Here is a 26,452-nt window from a genome sequence, read left to right on the forward strand (position 1 = left end):
AACGGCACCCTGACCCGTAGAGAGAAATTAAACGAATCCATCACAATTGGTAACCATTTTTAAGCGATTTGAAAGGAAAAATCGATATCTTGCAACGTTTTGTTTATAACTCTAGTATTTTCTATTTCTCCATTTTCAAAGAAAACTCCATAGTCTTACTATAATTCAATGAATATTGAATATATCACTCAAAATATTGCATACTATTGAATTATTAGAAAGGAAAGGATGAATTTATTCCGAGAGAACAGACGTGTACAAGATGAAGACTCTTTGAATAATGACATACGACGAAACATAAAAAGATATCGTAGAACAAATGCATAAAACAAAGGACTCTCTTTTTATCGGTGAACGGCCTGAATATGGCCAACACATACACATGATGTAACAAATGTGTCACAGTTTTTATGTACTATTCGAGGTTAGATTATACGACTCCCAAAGCCATTTATCTGCAATTTAAGATTCGCAAAAGTTACAGATTTTTGAAGTTGGTACAATAGTTTTGTAACTTTCACCTTGCGTTACAACTCGAAAACAGATCTAAGAGTGATTGAAGGCAAAAAAAAAAGTTTTTTATACTGACATCCTTCAAACCAACAATAGTTGCCATAATAAATTTGACAAAAATTTGATCGACAATTACTTAGAAAAAATTTAAAGTGTCATAAAACTTGATTATTTTCATTATATTGTGAATGTGAAGAACTTTCCACGTGAGAAATACTCCACTTTGCGAAAATTGGCATCTGCAAGAAATCTGTCGTTTCCAAAAATATCAATTTGCAGACAAACAGCTTCAAGAATCACCTTATTCGACCTCAATCGGTTCTAAAAAAAAACAAATCACCCAAATTCGGGTTGAATTTTCTTTCTTTGTGCTGAAATAACTCCTGAGTAGTTTCAAATTTTTTACCAATGAATGATGTGGATTTTGAGTAAAAATTTTTTAGCGACTTATAGCGCATGTACTTCAATTCATTCGCTCGAATCGCTTTATTTCAAACTTCCGAATCGCAATTTGTTTGAAAACAGGCTTACAACTTTCTACAACTCCTGAAGGTGCAATCGCGATCAAATGGTTTCCCCCTTGCGTGCGGAATTGTAAGAACTTTTCAGACACAGTATTTTTTTAGATTAGTAAAATCCGAAGCAAATAACGTTTCTTACAACACGTTGCGACTAAATTATGTTAGCACAGCCTAGAATGAGTTGAAATGCAAAATGATAAAATTAAGGTTTTTGACCGTTTGGTCTTGCGGCCTAATAAATAAAAAAATATAACTTCGTAGACATGTTATTTTTTATGATCCTCCTTTTGTAAGATGGTCACAGGTATCTGGATCCAATTTCCACCACTTTCTTTATGATTTGACATAATTTCCGTGACCAGTTCGTAGTTCTTTGAATGTCAAAGCTGGGTCCATAAATTTCTCTGCAGCAGGTAACGTTCGGCGCTTGTGGGACACCCTTTACTGTCAACTTCAGATTGGTGGTACGCTGTACATTTGTCGAAAATAAACCTGTCTGATCGTTGAAAAGTTTTTTCTTACTTGACGGAACCGATTGTCGACAGTCAGCTTGACTTGGTCATAATTTTCTCTCATCAAACATCGAAATATTGCTCATCTGGTTAGAAAAACAAAGTTCTTCGAAGAATGATAACACTTTCAAGGTGAAGAAAATGAAATCAAACCATGCATTACGCAAGCACAAAAATAGTGTTGATCCGTATTATACTTACGTTTATAACTGGTAGAGTCTTGATTGAAATAATATCTCATGCGAGCTCATCGAGTTACGGACGTATAGTTAGAATAGCACTTATTAATTAATCAAAAATACGCTACGAAACATTGTGAACCAGTAACCTTCAAGAATTCGCAGGATTTTTATAAATAAAGGTAAAATTTGTCGAATCTAACATAATGAGCCGTTTATTTGTTAAAATAATATAATACATCTACATATTATTATATACATATATATATATATATTATTATATTATATATATATTATACAGTATGTTAGACATGAAAAAATTCACAGCCTCAAAGACGTATTATACCTATCTATGGAGTATATTATTCGATCAAGTATGTGTATACTGCACATTATTTCTGTACCATACTGCAAGAGTCTATTTTTGATTCAAATAATAAATTTGTATTATTTTATAACATTCTTATTCAATTATTCACAAATATAATTATTATAGGTAATCAAGGGCCTATGGCACAAGACGACCAGTATGTACGTGTTGATTAGAGTTATGGATTTCATACGACAGTGTTTTTTCAGATGGATGTTTTTTGCTGTGTATCTGAATCTTATTGTCATATAGATATCAATCCAAACTCCAGATATTCACGAATCCTGTGATTCTAAGTATATTACAATGGTGTTAATTTTTAAAACTTTATTTAATTTCTGCGGCCAACTTAATCCCTTAAAAAAAATTCTAAACAACCGTTACATCGTATTTTCAAACACTGCATGTGACGTGGTTTATGAAATATGCAGATTGTATAGTATGCTAATTTGAAGAAGAATCTCGCGAATCTACGTGCATTGTTTTTATTTTTTTCACTATTTTGAAATGAAACCACACCTACTGCTGTATCGTTAAACTGACACTATTTCAATTGGATACTCAATGCTTTTATCATATTACAAAGTTATTGACCAGTACACATCAAACAAGTGCCCCCCCCCCCCCCCCCCCCATTTGTACATTATCACATAGGGTTGTATAATTCATCCATTCGATATCGCACGCAACGTATATTTTAACAGAGAATATTCATAAATGCCTGCAGAAATACAAATATAAGATGCTTCACGCTTAAGTTTTTATCAATGACCAAGTTAACTTGAATTTAAAAATGTGAATATTACGAAAAACGATTCACTTGTTAAATCTCTAAAATTTCAGGTATATGAAATTCGATCACAGGATTCGTTGTATTCGACGCAATTTGTATATACGGTTAAACTTTTTCGTCAAGTCTGTACAGTCGACAACGAAAGTTGTGGCAGAAGATTTCTATAGTTATGAAGAGATTTTTTTCCAAGTGATGAGAGTCCAATCGTCAATGAAATATTCAACGTTTCGTCGTTAGCGTCTTTCGAAGTTCGAAAATCGTCCCAGTATTTGTTTAGTCTTTCGGAATAGAAAAACTTACATCAAAATTTCTTGAAATCCGAGATAAATTGGTCGTTCCGAAATTTATGACCTTACAAAATGACTATATTATCGATATTCAAAATTTTTCGTGGTCGTCGTTGTCGTCGTTGTTGTTGTTGTTGTTTTGATTACGTCTAATCAAATGTGACATATATCGTACGGTACAAGTTACTCTCGTAATTTTGCTGGTCACGACGTAGTTTTTTCACTTAGTGAATTCACATTGCATTTCGGTTAACAGCATCAATAAAATAAAATAAAAGACAAGTTGCGGAACGTGGTTAAATTGTAGAATAGCAAAACTCAAACCCGCTGTAAAAAGCCCGTTCCCCCATAAATTTGCTCATTGTCAACGATAATTTTTAATATCTCGATTTGATTATAAAGTATAAATATGCGACATGGCTTTGGAGGAATTTCCAAGTTACGTCTCTACGTTTTCCAAAAATTGTTAAAAGTATCTGATATTATTTATCCATGACTCATATTCGTAAGATATTAATTTGCATCGTACCCCGGGAAGATATGAGTGCCATCTAATTTGATCTAATCACATACACAAAGTTTACGGATCTAAATAAATAAATGCTAGAACCTATTTATACAGTCTAGATATTGAGATATCTATTTAATAATTATATTACATGCTTAGATCAGATTAGACAAAGATATAATTGTATCTAATTGGTTCTATTCATTTTTCCCCGGGACGTGTAGCAAGAAACAAAAGTTTCCTGTTCATTGTTCGGCTTAAAGTATCGTACAGATCCATCTTTCACCTTCAATTTAAAGTCAAGATACCCGAAATTTAAGGAGTGGTTGAAAAATTGGATAAATACGACAGGATGATCCTTTCAACCGATAATGAGCAGAGCCCTTAAGGGAGTGCCCTAGTCGATTTCGCTATTGACGTATATATCTCCAAATATTAAAGTCCGCGTATTAAAAAAGGGCTTTACAGCCCCATTCTATACACAATTCTGAATAAAAATAAGCAAACATATTTTCATTTGACGTAGAAATAAAGAAACGTCACAGATTCTACCAAATCTGTAATAGTAAATTCATAGAATTCGTGCCATTTTTTTTTATTTCTGCGTAAAATGAAAATGTATTGGGGTGTTTTTGTTCAGAATTGTACATGAAATGGGGCTGTTAAACTCTTTTTCGCGTTCGAGATACGTGAAATTCGATATTTGGAAATATATACGTCAACGTAGATATCGACCGTTTTCGAATATTGTTAGGAAATAATAACTAGCGGGAGCGAGGACAACAGAAATTTATTGCGAAGCTTTCACAGTTGAGCTTTTCTTTCTTCATTCCAAAATCTCTCTTGTATCTGTAAGTGCGGATGATCACCGCAGGTTACACAAACATCTCATTCTCCCTGTTTTCGTTCCTCAGATTTTCTTCATACTCGGCACAACAGCAACAGCGTTTCCTTCTGCTGTAGTTTTCTGGGCTTTCCAGAAAATTTTCACTGACCATCGTTAGGTAAGTGTCGACGCTCTTTGTATCCAACGACGCGAGTGACCAAGATAACGAAATCGCCTCGTGTTCTGGTAGCATTGAAGGCCTCGAATTTGCAGATCCCAATGACAGTTTAGACGTGGCACCCGACTGCGACTTCTTCGCCAATCTGCTCTTCGTTGAAAGCTTCTTTATTGCCTGAAAGTACGCAGATTCTACACTGAGGAAAAGTTCGAATATTGTAAGAATTACAAAAAAAAATTGTGGCTCGGGTAAAATAACTGTTTTACGATAAGCGTGATAGTAGTAGTAAATAATACATTATCATTATCTATTGCAGCACTAAAATTCTTTGTTTTATACTACATTTTTTCATTTACCTAAGGCCTCGTAATCAATTATTGCAACAATTACAATAAAATAAAGGGTGTTTCCAAGTAAACGTCGCAGTATGTTGGGTTGGCTACCGCTTAGGGGATCAAACATCGGTAAAACAGGCCAACCGTGTCAAGTCATGTAATCATTTTAACGTGATTTCGGAACGCCATCACTAAGCGCTTCAGCATAGGTATAAAGAATGGAACAACTGCTTGGCCAAATTCACGCAACTTGGCAATACGGGCAGTTCCAGCTCATTTTTGAGGACCGTTTATTCCCCTCAATGGCAGGCAACCCAACATACTGCGATGTGTACTTGGAAACACCCTGTATAGTACGAATGACCATAATCAAGAATAATAGTAACGCCTACTACGTTTGTGGATGATAACTACAAAACTCATCCTCATTTTGTACACAGAAATATATTTTTGGGTTGTAGTAAGAAATGAGAACATTAACCACAACTTGAAATTTCTTGCGATATAATCGTAATCTAATCATTGAAGCCACAAAACACAATCACGCGAATCAACAAGGATAATAATGGGATAATGGGAACGGAGTGAAAATATAAGCGTCGGAAATATGCGAAAAATGGTTTCTATTATTGATTCTCAGATTACGCATAGCAAAAAAAAAAGACTATGCATTTATTTGAAAATATATGCGTCTTTGTTTATAAATAAATATCTATTCACCTACTAGAAATGTATCAACGTAAGCTTCATCAAATATGATAAGAACCGTGATGTATGCTTGGTTCATAAAATTCCATCGTAATTTTCAAAGAATCGGACAGTGGTGCGTAATATATTTATGGTGTATAAATTGAGAGACTACTTAGAATGATTCAACAAAAAACATTCTGATACTCCAAATATGATGGTGAAATGTAGCAATAAAATATTCTCTTTTAGAGCTGCAGAAAATTTCTGGTCATGCCTTATTCAAAAGCGTGAGAACGGTTTTGAAAAATTTGAATATACGTTGCAACGATTTCTGGCAAATTTTTGAAATGCAGTAGCGCGGTTTTCTTTTACTTTGATGGCTGATGCTATCCTTTTTTGCCCCAGTGAAATTGATTGCGATAGGCATTTTCCTAGAATTTTCATTGTGAAAATATACGAGGATGAATGACAAAAATGTAATGCTAAGTTGAGAACACTCTGTAGCTGGCCACCGTGCATTTACATTATTATCTTACGAATATGAGTCACGGATAAGTAAGGAAGCAAAGGGTAAACAAATGTGGCACATAGTATTGGAAACAGGGTTAAAGGCTATTTGATGAAGTGCGATGCGTTACAGGCAGACGAACAACAATTGTGTGAAATGGTATGAAACGTATTTGAGTGGCTCCGTGACAAAAGTAACGTACTGCTTTTGCCCGCATAGTTCAGAATAATTATCAGATTAATGATTAGCAGAACAATTACGGCATATAGATTTGCTGTACATACTTGAAAAACCCTTAAGATTAGCAAAGACCAGACTCACACGTAATATAGAAACAGACGGCGGTATAAGTTTCTGAACTTTGGGAATTTATAACTCGACAACCAATCTCTTAATTCGATTGGTGTTAATTTCGTGCAATAGTATGTAGATCGAGCTTGATTTGCTTTCTAAAAAAAATCAATCAACCCAAAGCATTATGAGTGACATCCCAATATATTTCAAAACCAGCTCAAACGATTTACTTTGAATTTGGAGACAGTATTTTTGGATAGAGTATCCTCTTTCTCACAATCCATCTCTTTGGAATCAACCCATTTGTTTTCATTAATACAACCAACAAATGGTAAACTTTTCACAAATAATTGAACGTCAACTCGAAACGGTCACCGTTGGGTTAAACGTAAGAAAATATAAACCTCGAATCTTAGCAAATAGAGTAAAACTATACAAGAATACTGTCTCAAAATCAGAAGTAAATTAAATCTTTTTTTAAAGTGAATCAAGTTTCTACATATCGATCTACACACTTCTGAACAAAACTAACCCCGGACGAATTGAATGACGGCCAATACGTAAATTTCTAGAATTCACCCACTGTTTCACCCAAACACTCGTATAACACCCCCTCAACACTGTACGGACGATGACAACTATTCAACAGTATTGCGAGAGTAAAAAATGTGTCGCTCACCCTTAATATCCTGAGGCCAGATTTGGACAGCGCTTTCTTCAGCATCTCGTTTGCGCCTGAACCAGCAGCCTGATCGGAAAAAGAGTGAACGCGTACTGCCACTGAACAGTTTGACGGATGATACACGAGTACTCGACGCGGTATCGAGGCGATCAAAACTAGCTTTTCCAATTACGCGAGAGCGGGAGTTTTATACCGCAAGCCACGCGGTGGGTTGGCGTATTGATTCGGGAGCAAGCCCGTGTTGACCTTCCGAACCAACCCTGGCACGAAGGTGAAACTTGAATTCGTCGACGCGCCTGCGAGGGTGACTCTCATCGGAGTGCTGCCTCCACCCCGCGGCTTCTCCTATATATAAACCCCCTCCCCGTGACTTATCAAACTTCTACCCTTCTGAGAGCGGAGCGAAAGGTCGCGGGGATGAAAGTAGGGGGTGGGGGAGGGAGGATTGGAATATTCGTAAGTGAGCGCACAATCGCACATCGTATTTATGCGTATACAACGACATTTGCGGGGGGTTACTCGTGCGCTAACCGGTAGATATTGAGAGAACGAGGGTCAGGATTTGATCAGTGGGATTGCACAGTGACCCTCGGGGATTCCGTTGTGGCATTGACGGCAAGAATGAACTTAATTGAATTGAACTCGGTGGTTACGGTAGTGCTCGATATAATAGATTGTGAGTAAAGAAATTTGTCAGATCGAATAGCGCAATCGTTGTATCGTACTTTTCCTACCCTACACGGTACACGGTGTATAATTGATAATTGAACTCACTTCTGAGTCACTGGAAGGTGAATTGTATTAGCACAGGATTAGTTGTAACAGTTTGAATAGGCCGCCAATAATAAAGACAACGGGACTCGGTAGTAGGTAAGCCTTGACCTGGCCGGTTATTTGAATGATGTATTATCTCTCAATCGCCAGTGTGATCCTGAGACGACGAATGAACGGTCTGGAGCTATCGGAGCGCGCTCTCAAAAAGGAAAAAACAAACCAACGAATTGATAAAATTTTGCAAAAATAAAGTACACGCATATGGAGTATATTTGCGATCACCAAGAAAAAATTATCAGCGACCTACTTTTTACGAATCGCTGAAAAAGAAAAACCACCAGAACATGACGGACGATGGGAGTGCTATTGGCCAGGCAAGGAATTAGCGAATGCAACAACGGAAAGGGAAACCGGAACGTGAAAAAGATCCAGGAAGAAACGTTTATGATAAGTTTTTAATATTCTGACATGTTATTTTTTTGTGATTTTATCAGTATACATTTTATTGAATTGTTCTCGCCATAGATGTCCGTCGTCCCTATTTAATTATACAATTTATTTATATCATTTTATGTCACATATTTATACGTTTCTTTTATTCGGTTTTAGCTTATATATGCATGTAATTCGATAGTATGGAACATCCGAAATTCCTTGCCGATCACTTTAAACATTGAAAAGGTATCGTTTTAATTAAAAAAGAAATAAGAAATAAAAATGATAACGGAAAATTTTGTTATTGCGAGAGGCTCCTCAATTCCAGTTGAATCTTTGTCGGAACAAACCGTATATCAGAATAGACCGTTACATTGTGGATGTGATAATGGGAGGAAATTAGAAAATTATGTAACCAAAACTGAAGCGTTATTACGTTAGCTTGAAAATTATCTTGGGGTGAGAATAAATTTGGCAGGCTTTCCGGTATTTTTTAAATATCTTATTAAGTTGTAAAATAACTAACTTCAAAAGTATGGGAAATGAAAAGAAATTTCTGAGTCATATCTTCCGACTCAAGACTTTCCTAATGACTACGAAAATTTCTATTTTTGACGTGTACGTTCACACTTCATTTCTATAAATGCTATAAATTTTTATCGTTATTTCTACGAATTATTGTTTGAGATAAACGACATCAAACTCCTGACTACACGATAATTTTCCATGATTTCTCCGAGATTTCAGTAACGGCAGAATATCTTTTTACAATATAATAGCCATAACATCCGCACATTTTTTGTTTTTTTACACGTATAATTTAAACTTCGAAAAGACCATTCAAGAGAAACGATTACCAATATCTCTTTCTTCCTGCGTAAGAATATTTCCATAAAATAATGCGAAATTTCCCTACTAAAAAGTCATCGTCAAATTTGTACGATATTCCGTACTTGTTACACCGTTTCGACAACACATATTTTTTACAGCTGAATCGAACATCCGTTTCAGAGAAAAAAGTCTTCCAATGTTTTTCCATGATTGTCTTCTTAAATTATTGACGTTGATGGATGAACTGTGGTAGGAAGTTATTTTTCACGTAAACAACGAATTCATATGCATTAAATTTCAGTCAAATCCGCTGTGAGCCGACATTGCCTGAATCATACTTTGCTACACTCATTTCTATTTTGATAACTAAAACTTTTATAATAATATAGTTCACCGTCATAGATTGTTAATCAAAATTACTTATTATCAGCAGTCCTATTGACGAAACAAAAAAAAATCAGTACACTTTTATGCCATTGCTTACCGGGTAAATTCTGTCAGGACGATAAATTATATTATTGATTTCGAATTATGGAGTGCTAACAGCCCGTTATGTCTCGGCCCGCGTTACTATACAAATACTTTTTGTGGCAAACTATTAAACGGTATATGCTCTCGGGTACTTTTTTATAGAGCTCTTCGAGACCTTGAAAACTCTTTATGATAAATTTCGTCCATCTGAAAGTGTTTATAGTCAGCGTTGGCACAAGTGTGTGATCGCGTTCCGACTTGGCTTACAAATATTGTTATATCTCCAAAACTACTAATCTTGTTGGAATAAAATATAGCCTAAGACCTGGCCAGGCATTGTAGTTATCCACAGAAAAAATAAGAATCAAAATCGGTCAGTAGTTCTGGCGTTATATTATAAGTGAACTTATGAGATGGGAAAATTATTCAAAATCACGTTATCCACATTCAATGGGGACACAACGAAAAACATTTCTAGGTGTTATTACCGTACAGTCCTTAACTAGTTTCATTTTTCACCGTAACCGAAACATATTGTTCTGAATACAAAGTGAAAATTAATTTTCTAGCTGTATTCAGAAAGTCTTGTAAGTGTTACTATTCTCTTTGATTATGGTCACTTGTATAACTACATTTTCTTGCAATTAGTAGTTTGATGGTCAACTAATACGTCAACTGACGCGGTGTTTCCATTCGGTTGGAGGTTCTTACCGCCAAATCATGGACCAAAAACAAACAACCCTTTTAATTCTGTAATATCCATGTGTCATGGTATTCATAGTCTGTCGTATTTTGCTGATCGATCGATAATTTCTGCTTATCCTTGCAAATTGAATCCGGAAGTACGGCGAAAAGACACAATGACTATCTGTATTATATTATTGAAACATTCGTAACTACTTGAACGGTAATCATTTATCCACAGTTTTCAACACTGTTTTCCCAGTTGAATATTTTTCAGCATCTGTATTCTACGAAAGCAATCACTGGATGTTTATACTTTCCTCTTATTTCAGCAATGATAAATTATTATTGCTACGGATCGGATTCACGAAGTAGGAACCACCCACTACGGATCGACGTAGTTTACCACCTACGCTTGAACACATCGATTTGATCCATTATTATATTAATAGTCATACAAACAACTTGTTTTCGAACAAAATACCCGAGGGGTATACATGCTATATTATACGTAGTGTGACGTTGAAGTCTCGCGATGGTCGCTCGTCACCTACAAATAATCGATGCGTCGATTAATCGAGACTGCAATAATAATCGAATGCGACTCGGTTGAATGGGTAAAAATTAATCGATTAATCGATTATTGCGTAATTTTTGATACGGAGCATGTGAAAACAAAATTTCGTCAATTTCAGTACGTCAATTATGTTAATAGTGGAAAAGTTTTTTGATAATTTACAGTTTCATTCAAAATATTTTTTAATTTCAGGCGAAAATATTCATCTATCTTTTACGTATTACATCAAATAGGTTTTTATTGTTAGTAAGTAAGACAATGACAGTAATTGATACTACAATCGCATAAATTGATATTGTATTGCATCGCTCGTGGGAGTAAAGAATAAAAACCGACTGTGAGAAAAAATAATCGATTTAATCGAAAATCGGGAATCTTCGGCCCTGATCGGCTTTGCTAAGAATGCCTGCGCCGAGCAACGTCACTCATAATCAGTAATTGAACAGTCTTATTGTTAGTGCACGATATGTTTCCACATCGAGAGAGAAAAAAGGACGGAGCGACTCCACTTCAACGATTGAGGGGGTGCGCTGGTCGATTTTGAGGTTAACGTACAATACCGTCCATAAGTTCGGGATCGCTTTTCGAATTTTTGATCGGGACAAAAAGATATCTCGGCCAAAAAACGGCGTAGAGAAGTGTTCCATGTCGCATTTGAAAGTATAATCAGCTTCATTATCGTTTTTTGCAAAATTCTCTACGACCTCTCTAGCACTCACTAAGTGATGTTCAACATGTTCTTTCGAGATTTTCATACTTTCGTGAAGTCGCGCCTAACTTTTTAGGAAATAGTAATAGCAATTTTTGCTTAGAAGGACTTTCAAAGGGGTGGGATTCAGTTGCAATTTCGTTTCTTTTTTTTTCATAAATGTTTGCGATTTGTTTCCGGTTATGTCACTTTTTGTACAGTAGTTCAGTTTTTGGAAAATCCATCGTAAATCAAGAACTGTGGGGCTTAAAATTAAATGTTGAGGGTGAAAAAAGCGGTATTATTTGATTTTGAACGGGTTAGAATTTTTTTAGAATTAAACAAAAAAAAAAAAAAATTTGCAGCTTCATGTGAACTTCTTATTCGATCTCCAGCAGCCCGTTGAAAAGACTTATCTTACGGAATTTTGACCAGGCATTGTCATAAAAAAATGAAATAAAAAATTCCGTCCCGTTCGAAATAAAATATTATAACTTTTTCCACCTTTGACATTTAATTTTAAACCCCATAGGTCTCAAGTTACAATGGATTTTCTAAAAAATTAACTACCGTACAAAAAGTTGCATAACTTTGCGGAAACAAATCGCAAATACTCGAAAAAAAACAAATTGAAGTTGAATCTTGCTCCTTTGAAATACCTTCTGACAAAAAATTCCTATTGCTATTTTTCAAAAAGTTACGCGTGACTTTATGAAAGTACGATAACCGTGAAAAAACAACATGTTTAACATAACCTAGTGAGAGCTGAAAAGCTCGCAGAGAATTTCACAAAAAAAAAAAAACAAAACGGTAAATAAGCTGATTTCTTCTACTTTCAAGTGCGATTTAAAACATCACTCTACGCCTCTTTTTGGCTGAGATATTTAACTTTTTGTCCCGATCGAAAATTCGAAAAGTGATCCCGCAGTGGTGAACTATACTGTTTATATTTCTACAGCCCGATTCCATAAGCAATTCTAAGCAAAAATATTCCAACGCATTTTCATTTCACGGAGAAATGAAGAAAAGGTATGAATTCTGCGAATTTACTATTGCAATTTCGTAGAATCCGTGCCATTTCTGTATTTCTACGTCCATTGAAAATGCATCGAAGTGTTTTCGTTCATAATTTTCATAGTTACAAACGGACAACAGAATACCTCGCAGTCCTCGTTTCTCTTTCTCATTTCTTTCTTATGAATAACGTAAAGTGAAAAAGCCGTCTACAAAAGCGAAAACTGCGAAACCGACTTCGACTGATAACCAGAACTAAAGCTAAGTAAAACATAATGAACAACAAATAACCGGTGGCTCGAAGAAGCAGAATAGTTTGAAAATTAGACGGATTGGAATAAAAAGAGAAACAAAACATTTGATAGCGAATCTTTTATGCATAAAAGGCGTATTTTAAATCTTGCGAATGAATGGATGGACGGATGAATGATTTTTAATGATTTATATTTACGATTTTATTTATACAATTATACACCTCTAATTTATTTATTTGATAAAAGAACGAATGTGTCTTTTTTTTTTTTGATTTTCACGTATTTATGATTTGTAATAAAATTGACGATTTACTTATGATATCACACAAATCAATAATTCTTTCAATATATTATATGTAAATTGTCAAATCAAATCGTCAGAATATTTGGATATACGTATAATACACGTCAACGTCGAAATCGTCTAGGGCACACTATAGTGCTCCTTTCATCACACCCCTGTCTTTGCCAGAAGTGCAGTTTATCCTACCTTGTACCTTTACACACACGCGCTCACACACCTAGATTAAGTATTCATAAGATGAACACTACCGACCGGAGCGTGGTCGATCGCCACGAGGAACCGATCCATTTTGTCAACTATTATAGTTTCAAGATTCTCCTTCACGTTCGATACACGCATCAAGTTTCATCTCAAAACATGCTCTCGTCTCTCTCGGAAACCCCGTCTCTCGTTAGTTCCCTATCCCCATATTTCGTGCGGACTAAAACCCGTTACAATAATATGGATATACGTGTATAGTTTATACCGAGGGGCTGCTCACTTGAGAAATCATTGAACCATTTCATCCAAAATCAGACAGGCAATCGCTAAAAGTCGCTGGAAATCAATCGAATCGCATGATTCCTGATTTCCTCATGATTTCTTAAAGTATAGATATATTCGTAGGCATAGATACATTCTCGATGTCATCCCCTAGTACAAATGAAAAAATTTTAAATGTTTTTCAGAGAATAAAAAAATTATTCTCATTTCTTTAATAATCTCTGTTATTGATTGAGTATCCACGTATCCCCGATCGTAAATTAATTATTGTCAATCTATAACAATTAATCAATATTCATTTCTCGAGAGTCTAAAAGTCAATGATTTCCAAAACCTAGAAATCACTTTTAATCGTTGGAATAGGTAATCTCATTGATTCGGAAATCACGGGAATCACAGTCTAAATCACAAGAAATCGATTCCTTTCGGAAATCGTCGTGTCACCGAATCCGCGAGTGAGCAGCCCCTCGGCTTATACACTATGACTGCATTATATTGGGTCGACGCCTTTTACGAAAATTGGCATGTTTCAGATTTCTTACGAAAACTAGCACGTTTCTGCTTTAATAACGAAAACTAGCACATTTAAATTATCGCTGCGAAAACTATCATGTTTCGATTAGTGTGATAAGGATTTTCAAAAGGTTGGTCGAAATGATTTTAATTCGTAATTTGTATATTTCACAGTACATAGTCAAAGAGTGACAAAACGTCCCAAAATATAAATATTATTAATTTCAGTTCGACGACGAGTATACTAGTTTTCACGGTGAAATCCGAGACATGTTAGTTTTCGCGGTGAATACCAAAATGTGCTAGTTTTCGCGATGACAACCACAACATGCGAGTTTTCGTAAGAAATCTGAATCGTGATACTTTTTGCTAGAGGCGTCGACGTATAGTACCTATAAAAGGTACAGAGTGCAGGTATTCACAGCCTACACTGTGTCTCGAAATCCGATGTCTTTTGTGCTAATACATTCAACCGTAAGACTTGTCTTCCACGGGATGGTAGACACTTGGGATTCTATAGGACATGACCATACGCCATACGGTATGCGTATGATTAAACACACTGCGACTTTCGTATTTGTTTAGGTCATCGGAGGTGATTACAGTACATTGTAAGTATTAATTTGTAGAGTAGGTGAGTATAAATGTCAAGTGCACCTTTGTTCTTGTCTCAGAGTTGGAGACTCGTTGGAGCGAGTACAACACCTACTCAGCATTAAGATCTCGGATAGTTGGTGCAATTTATAGGTTGATACGGCTGAAGTCATGGTCAAGAATTGGCAGTGTGCACTATCAGAGTTAAGTTCGCATGCTTTGAAATGGAATCTTCTTTATCTGAAAAACTGAAACTCGTTTGAGGCATCGACTTTAAAAAAAACTGTTAAATCTAGTACATAATCAAGGAACCCCGAATCACGCGGTCAGAATTTGAGGTGACAAAAGGAAGCTGGCGGTCGATATTCTCAATGATACCCTTAGCTGGCTTGAGAAAGTACTTGAAATGCCTGATGAATGACTGTCGAAAATCGTTTTTCTAAGAGTTGAAGACCTGGCAGAGAAAGATCCACGGCGCAATGAATACGACGGGGTCTCACAGTATAAAGAAATTTACTTGTGCCGATTCGTGAGAATATTTTAAATCGAGCACGTCGGGAAGCTGTTTACGCTATCTTGTCAACGATAAGTGGCAGAAGAGTGCATCAATACTGTTCAATACTAACTGTATAGCTGATACATCTCATGAATGGAGTAAGTCAATGAAAGGATTTTAGAATCCCATTATTCACTTTCCCTCGGGATAACAAAAATCACACATCACACACATCCACATGTATCCATCTGATCGTTTTCTGTACTACAACGTTTCAATACAGGTATCAGACGAAACTTGTGATGAATAAAATTAATGTGTGACGTGCACATAATGCACCACATACTGGGACAATTTCTTGAAACTTGAAAATCAACTGCGCATGCGCAAGTTTTATCGGCTGTTCGTGCAGGCTGGCCATCCCGTTTCTGCTGTCAAACTTTTTCTGGCGGCGATGTAGTTGATGCGAATTTTCGAGGTTAGAATCTCAAATAATCGAGGTAGTGACTCGGAAATGTTTGGGAAGCATTTGTTATTGGGTCGGAAAGTTGATTCTTCATAGAACGGTCGGAATTTAATGCTTATGCTCTTTGAAAATTCAAACGTGCACATATTGCGTACGTTGGCCCCCTGCGTCGCAGACAAGAATATCGCTGCGGGAAGATTTCGCCGACCAATAAGATTGAATTATTTGGTGCATGCGCGGTTGATTTTCAAGTTTCGAGAGATTGTCCCGGTATAGAAAATATCCCCACGATACAAATCTGGAACGTTCTGTTAAATGAGTATGTCAATCATATGCACAAGAGTATATAGAAGCGAATGGAAACATTTAGAATCAAAAGAACACTCTGGAAGTTCGTAGAAGGTCGTAGAAGCTTCTCGACAGCGATCGCTCTTGTCGACGCCCGTCCGTCCCAAAACAAACACTTATTACTCGATATAAGGAGGGAAAATGAGAATACAGTAAAATCATTCATGCTAAAGACAAAGCAGCATCAACATCCTCAGTTCGGTACCGCATAACCTATCAACCGTGAAAAGTCGATCTATGAAAGAATCTCCTCATAAATTTATGAAGGGACGATAATAATAAATAACTTAGGATATTTTAGTAAAATAATAATTTCAAAGTCTATTAAGTTAACTTCAATTAATTTATAGGGGAAAGTGTTCGTTTCGTTAATTGGTCAAAGGCTAATTAATCATTTTCTAGATTTCCCTTATTTGCTTTATTTTCCATATTTTCTTTGTACATACTTCTTTCATTTTCGATTCTGCAAAATAGAATATCAGTGAATTACTATTGCTATATCAGTGTCAGTGTCGGTGTGTCAGTGCACCATTTCAGGATTAACCTTCGATTATTAACACATTAAAGAGCTGACAGTTACATAAAATTGCAGGCGGTGCTTCGTTTATTGCAAAGTTGGCACTTGTTCGGCAATTTATGATAGCCTAAGCTGATATCACTGAGAGATCGTTCATCTGGACACTTGTTGCGTGATTTAGAGACTACACAAAATATTTTTACATTGTTAAAAATGTTTGTAAATTTACTACACATTTACTACACAAAATTGTAGGCAAATTACAAATTTCGTGTTTTAAAGTGAATTACTAAGGATTCTCGATAAATTTGCAATAAAATTTTGTAATTTTGATTAACTTGGTTGGAGAAACGTAAAAGCGTAGTTTGAATTTACTAAATTATGTAGTAAATGTATTATATTTATAAATTTGCTATCCGGTATTTGGAATTTATTAAACATTCTGCAGAATTCACGTGATAAATGTACAAAGAAATTCGATCACAGTCTGTTAAAATTAAAAATCTATTACAGCGAAAGGAAGAAGACTATCTAACAATTTACTAAATTTGGAAAGTAAATGCTTTTGTCAATTTATTTGAAATTGTACTCTGAGTACGAATTCTGAAAATATAATCTTGATGACGAGTTTTCAGTGACTGTACTTATTATATGTCATGCCCGTGGGATCGTACATTGTAATATTAATCAAATAAAGTCGTGGTTTCTTACAAAGTGCTTTGGCGTAGTAGGTAGGGTGTCCCACTAGTAATCCGAAACATTGCGAGCGAACGAGGTTTCGAACCCCGGTTCGGAACGAATAATGCGTTATGTTTTCTAATCGATACAAAATGCGTTTACATCGATTGTAGCTACTGATAAGTTCTTAAAATGCTGTTTGTGCGAAAAAAAATCGTTAACATCAATTATACACTCATCTAACATCAATTTTTTTCTTCATCCATTAAATTTACAATTCATAATATTGTAAAAATAATACACAGATTTATTGAAATTACGGCACTAATACTTGATAAATTTACGGTAATGTTACAGTAAATTCAAGAAATTAGTTTTCGAATACTTGAAAAAAGTAACGTAAATTTACTCTTCCGTAAGAAGATAAAACTTCCATTACAGTTTTAGTAAATTTTGTTTGAAAACGTTCGTTCGAATAAGGTAGTGAAATCCGAGACTAAAAGGTTCGTGAAACACCTTGAACCTCCAATACATTTATAGACTTATGAGGATAAAACTGAACTACATTTTTCTGTTTTCGAAAAGTTTAACAGGTTTGGCTGCTAACTCTAGTTGCTGGCTTCAACTTCACTAATTGCGTATACTTATCATATAATTTTATCACAAGAGATCATAATTAACCGGAATTCCATAATTTCATAAAGAAAATATTGAACGGTGTATATTATCATTTCAACATTTTTGTAATATTTTTTTCTCACAAATATGTCATTACACTTAGAAATGGCGTTAGAAACCAGCCGTAGAGTCAAATTAAATCAAATAGCGATATTCGATTCGAAATAAATAATTCGATAATTCGAATATACAAGCACATCAATCATGAAAACTTGATAAAAAGTTATGACAAAATATAGTTTTCAGATAATTTATTAGAACTTGGGATTGAATATTTAGTAAGTCACGTACATATACTAAAACATCTGACAATAGTTTTTTATTTGTTATAGTCCCTGCCATTGTTCAACGACCGAATTAGACAGCCCACGGTAATGTTTATTGTTTCCAACTTTTTTTTCATCATAAAAATGTAATAACGCGCATATACATAGTACATATTCAAAGTATTCGACTTAATTTCATTTGTTTTTCAGCACAACAGATTCTTCGATCCAATGGCAGTAGTGACGTTACAGCTACGGTGGAGCAAAATAAGACACAGCTGGTACCTCCACCTCATTGCTCTGAACCTCGGCCGACTTAAACTCAGACCTCTTCACGAACGCTTAAAAGAGTACGACATTCTACGCCATATCCCATTGAAACTGACATTTTGATATGGAAAAGACTACTGCTTAGACTTAAAATCAGGCAGGCTGTGTCGGATGCCGTCATGCGAACTATTGATTATAACAAAAATACCATCATAGACATTTTCCTTTCGCGAAAATCCTGGTCGTAAAAAGTAGGAGAGCTTCCGCAACTGCCAAGGAATCTCACCTTCCTGTACAAAATATTCTGTGTATTTCGTGCGTATGCTTTTCGCTGCCATTGTAGAATTTCGATCTACATTAGGTTGTAGGTTTCGTAGTCTCGGGTCGCTGTTATTTTCTCACCATTCTCCAGGTTCAAAGTTACCAAAACGGTATACCCGGTCCACGTATCGTGGCAGCATGCGATGCCCTTCTTCTCAGATCGATTCTTAATCCATTATCTCTCAGAAAATTATGTAAAACTACACAGCATTTTAGAATGCTTTCGATAGTCTCCGGTAATACATCGATAGCTCTTCTCAAAATATGCTCCGGGAAGTTAATACCCCAAATGTATTCCCAATCGTTATCCTCGCTCGACTCAACCGGTAATTGAATATCACTTGACCGGGTAGTAAGCTGTTGCTAGGATATCGGCGCATTAAATTTCCCGTCAATGGGAAGGCCGGATTACCAACAAATACGTGTGGTACAAAAGCATTGCTACTCCGAATGGTAGCAAGAGGTGGCAATGATAAAGTGTCATTTGCGATGAACCTTCCAAAATGTGAGGTTTGGAATATTCCACCATTGCTTTCTCTTTCAGTAAATCCAATACTAACGTAGGTGAACCGATACGGAGCATCACAAGCAGCAAGTAGAGTGCAATACTATAACTGCCTTTACAATTTTATTATTAAAGCATTGCACTTCAACGCGTTAATCATCAATGGCGCCAACACAATTAGGAAAATCCTATCGGCAAAATTTTCAGCACTTTTAGACCAGTCTTCTTCCGTGAGTTCAGTGAGTAGGTTGAAAGGCTTTCCGAAATGCTTCATTATTCTCCGTAATTATTTTAGTTACCGTACTTCTTCCGATACGGTATTGATAATGCAAGCTGGCCGTGTTATCACCGGCAGCTATGTGTTTCAGAGCGAGTGGGTCTCTGGTTACATAATTTTTGACAATAGCGGGTTCTATTTTACGTAATAGAATATTAAATCCTATCGGCATCATTCGACGGTAGTTGAAGAATTAAATTCTTCGTCTTATCGGCGTTCAGTGACCAGATTGTGGTATGCTCCTTGCTCAATTCTCTTGGACAAAATATGCCAAACTCACCAACGTGATATCTGACGCTGTTACAATAAACTTTTCCTCGCTCTTTTTCTGCGCAATCACAGTAATGACAAGATATTCATGACGACCTCGTAGTTCATCATAAAAAATCGAACACTTTCAAAAAGGTTTAAGGGGCACACCTAGTATGACAGCCTAAAAAAAGGCGATTTTTGGGAATATAAAAAAAAAACTACTCTATCAATTATTTAAAAATTTTAAGGGTATATTTATACATATTTTAAGAATACACAGTAAAATTTTTGAAGAAAAATATTAAATATTTTTCGAGTTACACGCGATCTCCGACGGCGCTGAAAAAAAAAAGGTCCTCCACTACTGCAGGGATTCCGGCCTTCTCCGTGGATGAAACCTAAGAGAAAAAAATTCTTGTTAAACTAGAAAATATTGTCCCTACAATGACCTACGGTCGAAAAAAAAATCAAAAATTCACAAAATGGCGGCGTTTTTAAAAAAAAAAGTTGAATTTTACCCAAAATTTTGGTCCTTTTTGGCCTGCCAAAATTCGATTTTTGATCAGATCAAAAAACTGGTAGGTCATTGTACGGACAATATCTTCTAGTTTAACAAGATTTTTTTTTTTAGTTTTCATCCACGGAGAACTTTTTTTGTTCATTTCATTACTTCAGGCGCATATTACCCCTATGATTGATTTCATATTTTTGTGAGTGGTGCGCCACGTCGAAAATGACGCACTTACGCACTTTTTTGCCATTTTTTCTCTGGTTTTGACCATGTCCGGAGAAAAAGTTGTCTGAATAGCTATAGAATATCTAGATTTGTTTTTAAACATTGCTATACCTAATATCCAGCCTCACCACCCTGTATATGAAAGTTTTGAGTTGATGAAATGTCATATTTCATGGCTAAATATAATAAGACGAGACAATTATTTGTTTTTATTTTTTTAGCTCATCAACGAGCCAAAGTCAGTTTTTTTGTGTAAATATAATACTGGTGATAATTATGATAATAATACATGGGATTGAAAGATTCTTGTACAAATGTCGTTCGTGACTGCATATCATTACGGAATATGTTACTAACAGCAATTAGCAGTCGCTATTTCGAAGAAATATGTGAAAGAAATCGTTTTATGCTGTTATCGATAACTCTAAATATTCCTTGCAACTAAAACTATTTACCGTCCTCGATCATGGATCCTACGAACTTTTCTAGGCTGTATCCTAACAAAGCCACAATTATCGAAACTACTGGAGTGTAACATATAACCTTCGATTTGCAAGATTTTTTATTCATTCGGATTAACGATCCAAAAGTGAAACAATTTACTGAACTTTTGCGAGCATCATCTCAAGATCCAATATACATACCTATAATGAGATGCTAAATTCGTGTGAAATATAAAATGATCCTATGTTGAAAAGTAGATGAGGATTTTTTTTTACTCCTGCTGCCCACTTCACGGCAGATTTTATTGTTGACATTTTGTTCGTTTACTTGAGTAAGCATACCTCGGATCGCCGCGGTTTCTTGATGTTGAAAGAGTATTTGTTGTGTTTTTTGATAGAGACTGTTTGGTCACGTCACGTTTGAAAGGTTACATACTTCTAGACCTGAATTTTGAGTTTATTTCTCTAAGTGAACCTAAGACGAGAATTCCTTGCGTGTGCATAATCGCAATCCCTGTTCGATCTCTGCCTTGCGTGTGTCGCGTCAAAACGTTCTTATTCTAAATTACAACATTTTTCGTAATTATTCGTCAGGATAACAAAGTATTTTATGACCTCTTCAGGGAAAATCAATGCTCAGCCAATGGTGCTGCAGCTGTGGTAATTTATACTGTAACGCATCACTATTTTGGACACGTGATATTTTTTAACGATTTTCTTAAAATTGAGGGCAAATTGTATACTACCAGCAGAATTGCACGCGACGAAGCTTACCCTTTTACAATTAATCAAGACTATTTGGCTGCATGCGCGCTGCAGCCCAGAAATATTGTGAATTATTCGACGAGAGATGAGTTAGAATTTGGAGATATGATATTTTGCTAGCGCTTCGACGATAATGTCGAAACTAGCGTACTCAATTTGGAAAACGCTTTAGTAAATTCATTTACGATTCTTACTTGGGGTATACTTGGGGTATAATTTTGTGAACCCGTGTTATGACGTAGAAGTTTCTTTTGCATTCGTTGAATCTATACGATCATTGTACATCATTGTATTTATAATCAAATATCAGTATTCTGCAAGTAATTAAAATTTCGGTAATCGATACGATTTAACGCCAATGGGTGCATCTATAAATAAAAACGAAAATCATAGTGTTCAATCAATCAACAGAAACAGATCGAATAATCTTGAAATGATCGCTGAACCGGAGCCTAAAAAAATAAGTTCATCAGAACGTACGACTACGAGTTCAAATATAAATGAAAAAAAATAAGGAATATAAACAAGTAAAATAAGTAAACATGCAGCAGAGAAGAAAACCCATTTGCTGAAACTGGAAAAAAGAAAAGAATATCAATAGCTAGATATATCGTCATAAAGTAAAGGCAAGGTCTGCAGTTATAGAAAAGAATTATAGAGATACAAAGTCCTCAGAAAACATGATCGAGTTCGATATTTGGAGATGTATACGTTTCGAATGCCTCTATCATCCCTACAATAGTCATCATTCTATATGAATTGAAATTTTCGAATAATAGGTCCTACTTGAAATTAAAAAAACTTAATAACGCTGGCTCTCCTGTACTTGTGACTTGTGAGGTTAGAACTTTCCCAGCTAGCTTATAGCGCCGGATTGTAGTTCGCGCAGGAGCCACCGTGCTTATTTAAATTACGCCATAAATTTAAATTAAGTATAATTTTATTTCATATAATATTCAGAGAATTGGATAGATTCTTTCTATATATTTATATTCCTGCCAACTCGATCAAAAATCAAATTGCTCTAGTTTTTCAGCTGCAAATTTCGATCTAATTCAATTTCAAAAAGAACAATTGTTTGGCATATCATTTTACCGAAATTTTAGGGTCATTCATAGAATATTTTCATAAATCTTATTGTAAAATTATTAATTAGTTCTCAAAATATTTGATTGCTAGACTAATTTGCCTTGCTCACCCTTCCCTACCATGATGTCTCACATGTGAAGCCAGAAATTCAATATGGCGGTGCCGGGAGTCTACACACACGACACATGCGCATATGATGATCGTCAGTTAAGGGTCAGCCACAATCACTACAACAATTCAATAGATCGTGACTGCCGGTACCGCAATATATATTGGTTTAACTTTGGGGACACTTTTTGACACGAAGCGACGGGTACCTACCTATAAGGTCGTGGTCACAAAAATGGAAGACCAATTAAATTATGCTCGAACGTCTCGGACGATCAACCTGACTCTGCCAACGATTAAGGGGGTTTCATAAACAAATACATTTATACATCTTCCAAGCAATGATTGTAATAAATCGTACGAGAGAGCTCTGCATTGTCGGTGCGAGGTTTCTCGCGAAACTTGGAAACTTTTAGGTAAAACTCAATACAAGCTATTATTTGTTGCAACAACGATTAGCTATCACAGTTTTTCAAGTAAGGAAGTACTGAACTAGTATTAAACAACCGAGTTCCAAGATTGAAATATTGAATCAGACCTGCAGATGCTTCACGAGGGTGTAAAATGTAAAGGTTTTAACGTTTTAACATGGAATTTGGTGTCATCTCAAAGAGACGCCTTTCCATGCTAAAGCGCAACAGCATTCATTTATTCGAGCAGTATGTTTGTTTTGCAAGGGAAATGTGAATTTGGTTACAAAAAATTAGCCTGGAAAAACACTTGTGTGTCCACATTTTACTAACGCATCCTTTTTTTAAATACATACATATTCATTTAAATGTTTTACTTGAAACATTGTGTGTTTAAATGGGCATCAGTTTGAGGATGTATTGGCTATACATTAACGAAAAGTGAGTCTCGTCGACAATATTGAATACTTTGTGATAAGATGAGGATCGGAAAAAAATCGACCACAATGAAGACGATAAGAAAATTAAATTTGAATAATAACAATGCGCAAAAGTTATCAATAAATGGTTGAAACAAAATATTGTTAAGAAATGTACAGGGAATTCTTTTTTTCCTTCTTCTGAATTCACATGAATTTTTAAAGAATTTTTGTCATTGTTTTGAAATTGCTGGTTTCGAAAATTTTATATATTCAAAGATGAAGGAAAAATCTTGCATTTTGGATACGTTTTCGTAAAAACGTTGTACATTACAATTAAAAAGTTTCCAGGGCGTTGAACGAACAGTTTCGTAAATACTGCAGCCTTTACAAATTGTCAAAAACCGAAGTTTGAAAATAATGAAAATATTCTTTAAAAATTTATGTGTATTGAACTCGAAATGTCAAAGGATTCGACAGGCAGAAGGACCGAAGTACGATCTAAGATGCTTTTATATTTAGAAGAGTTATTTAATATAATTTTCATAACATGTGCATGAAAAGTAGGGCTTCGCATATCAGTTTTGCGGGATGGAAACTAGCCAATGTTGTATATAACACATGGCACAGTGTTGTAAAGATAGATTCACGTAAGCACAGTCCACAATTGCTTCACTTTTGTCTCTTGGGAGGTTTTTTTCATATTCGTTCCTGGTCCGCCATGAAATTGGCCACTCGCTTTCCGCAAAACTGCCATGCAAGGCCAAACCACTTTTCATTTACTTGTTATAAAAACTATGGCGTGCAACGCGGGCCAAGACTTTCGTCTCTTGTCACACAATATACTATTCTGATGTTAAAGGCAAATTCACACGATTTCGACATACGAGCCCTACATATTTATAAAAAAATGCTTGTAATTTGGTTAGGGGACAGCAACGCGGCAAGATGAGAGAAGCATTGCCTGCGTTTAATGCAAAGTATTGTTTTACCCTGCATTTCCGATTAAAAAAAAATTTTGACACAATGGATTAAATTGATGGATTTGAGTGAACGAATTCCGACATGTCACAGTTTATACTTAACACAAATTTTGCAGTACACTTACTAGGGGTGTATGTATCTAATTTCATAAATAAATTTGAGGAAAAACTGTACATTAACCAGTCAAAGATTGAGAGCGAAATCCTCCAACAGTTTTTTTGGAATGCTGAAATCTTAAAGTTACGATACAAGTTTATTGCACGGAGTAAATAAACCAAATTTAAGTTAGCAGTACATTGTACACGATTTCTGATGACAAGCTACCGCTTCTCTCTATAGATCAACAGATCCTACTACACCCTAAAATAGAAGGGCGTGTTTCAAGGTATATTCTGGTCAAGGTACGACAGTCCTTGCTACTCTACAGGGCATGCCATGGGCACGCCTCTTATTATAGTGCAGGGCGTTTACATCCAATCTCCTACGTCTGATTGACGCACCCTGAAAACCAGTGCGGTGATTGGTAGTAAATACATCCTCCAGTCAAGGGGTGTATTGAGGGGATATGCCAGTAAAACCTCAAACTTTCTCGATGAACTTTTAATTATCCTTGAAATATCACGAAATCAGTATTTTTCTGTCGATTTAAAACGATCGAATTCAATAAGTTCCTAGATATTGGTTCAAAGAACGTTGACAATTGGCGTTCTGCAAATAAGCGTCTATTGGGTCACATTTTTGGTCTGACAAATTCAAGTTAACTAGCTTTAAAACCCTCGCTCGCTGAAGCTCGCTCAGGGTCGGATGCCTATAGTGCAGCTGGTTTTTGTGCTCGTGTGCTCGCTGCGCTCGCTTACTCGATGTCAGTGTTTTATCAGATGATACGAGCTTTACCAGATACCTCACTCGCTGCTTGAGGATTATTCAATGGGTAATAAATGTTGGTCCGCTAGTCCGTGAAGTCGAGTTTCACCAGGTAGCGGACCTCGAGTGCAGTAACTGTGGAGCGCTAGTCCTGGAGGTCGAAATCCACAAGGTAAAGGACCTGGACAGCCAAAACAACGGAGCGCTTGATCTGGAAGTCGAGATCCACCAAGTGGAGGACCTGGACAGCCAGAACTACGGAAAATTAGTCCTGAAGGTCAAAAGTCACCAGGTCAAGGACCTGGACAGCCAGAACTACGGAGAGCTTGTCCTGGAAGTCGAGTTTCAGCAGGTGGCGGACCTGGAGCGCATGATCCAGGAGGTAGAGAACCTGATACTCGAAATCTGCGGAGCGCGATTCTCATACGTCCTCTCTATTGAGCGGTTGTTTCCGGACTGAGGCATTCGGCTAGCTGATTTTCGTCGCCGATGATTACTATAGATCGAGGATGTCAAGAGAGAAAAAATTTTGGGTGATTGTCACTTTCTGAACATCCGAACATTCAAAATTTGGTTTCGAACTGTAATACTATGTATGATTTCACAGGAATTCTAGCAAAGTATATATAAAAAATTGACATTTCATTTGAAATCTGACGATTGGCCGTTAAGTTATGCCACTTATATTTGTAGAAGAAGGTTGAAATCATAAAGAAACATAGAATAAACTCGTTAAAGTTCA

At 35.9% G+C, this 26,452-nt stretch overlaps 1 protein-coding gene across 1 annotated transcript; it reads right to left on the minus strand.

The window, feature by feature from the left end:
• Window positions 1–2,732: 2,732 nt before the first annotated feature.
• LOC124306090 (uncharacterized) lies at window positions 2,733–7,502 on the minus strand. Its single transcript, XM_046766255.1, has 2 exons — window positions 7,194–7,502; window positions 2,733–4,861 (listed from the first exon to the last, which is right to left on the minus strand). The coding sequence occupies exons 1-2, from the start codon at window positions 7,236–7,238 to the stop codon at window positions 4,559–4,561; spliced, it is 348 nt and encodes a 115-aa protein (XP_046622211.1). The 5' UTR covers window positions 7,239–7,502; the 3' UTR covers window positions 2,733–4,558.
• Between the last annotated feature and the right edge of the window lie 18,950 nt (window positions 7,503–26,452).

This window comes from Neodiprion virginianus, chromosome 5 (assembly GCF_021901495.1).
Source record: "Neodiprion virginianus isolate iyNeoVirg1 chromosome 5, iyNeoVirg1.1, whole genome shotgun sequence".
NCBI classification, from domain to species: Eukaryota; Metazoa; Arthropoda; class Insecta; order Hymenoptera; family Diprionidae; genus Neodiprion; species Neodiprion virginianus.

What these genes read in the sequence shown, in the direction of transcription:
- LOC124306090 (XM_046766255.1), bottom strand. Translation starts at nt 7,238, where the DNA reads ATGCTGAAGAAAGCGCTGTCCAAATCTGGCCTCAGGATATTAAGG. An exon ending in CTGGCCTCAGGATATTAAGG is followed by an intron (nt 4,862 to 7,193) that starts GTGAGCGACACA and finishes GCGTACTTTCAG; the next exon opens with GCAATAAAGAAGCTTTCAAC.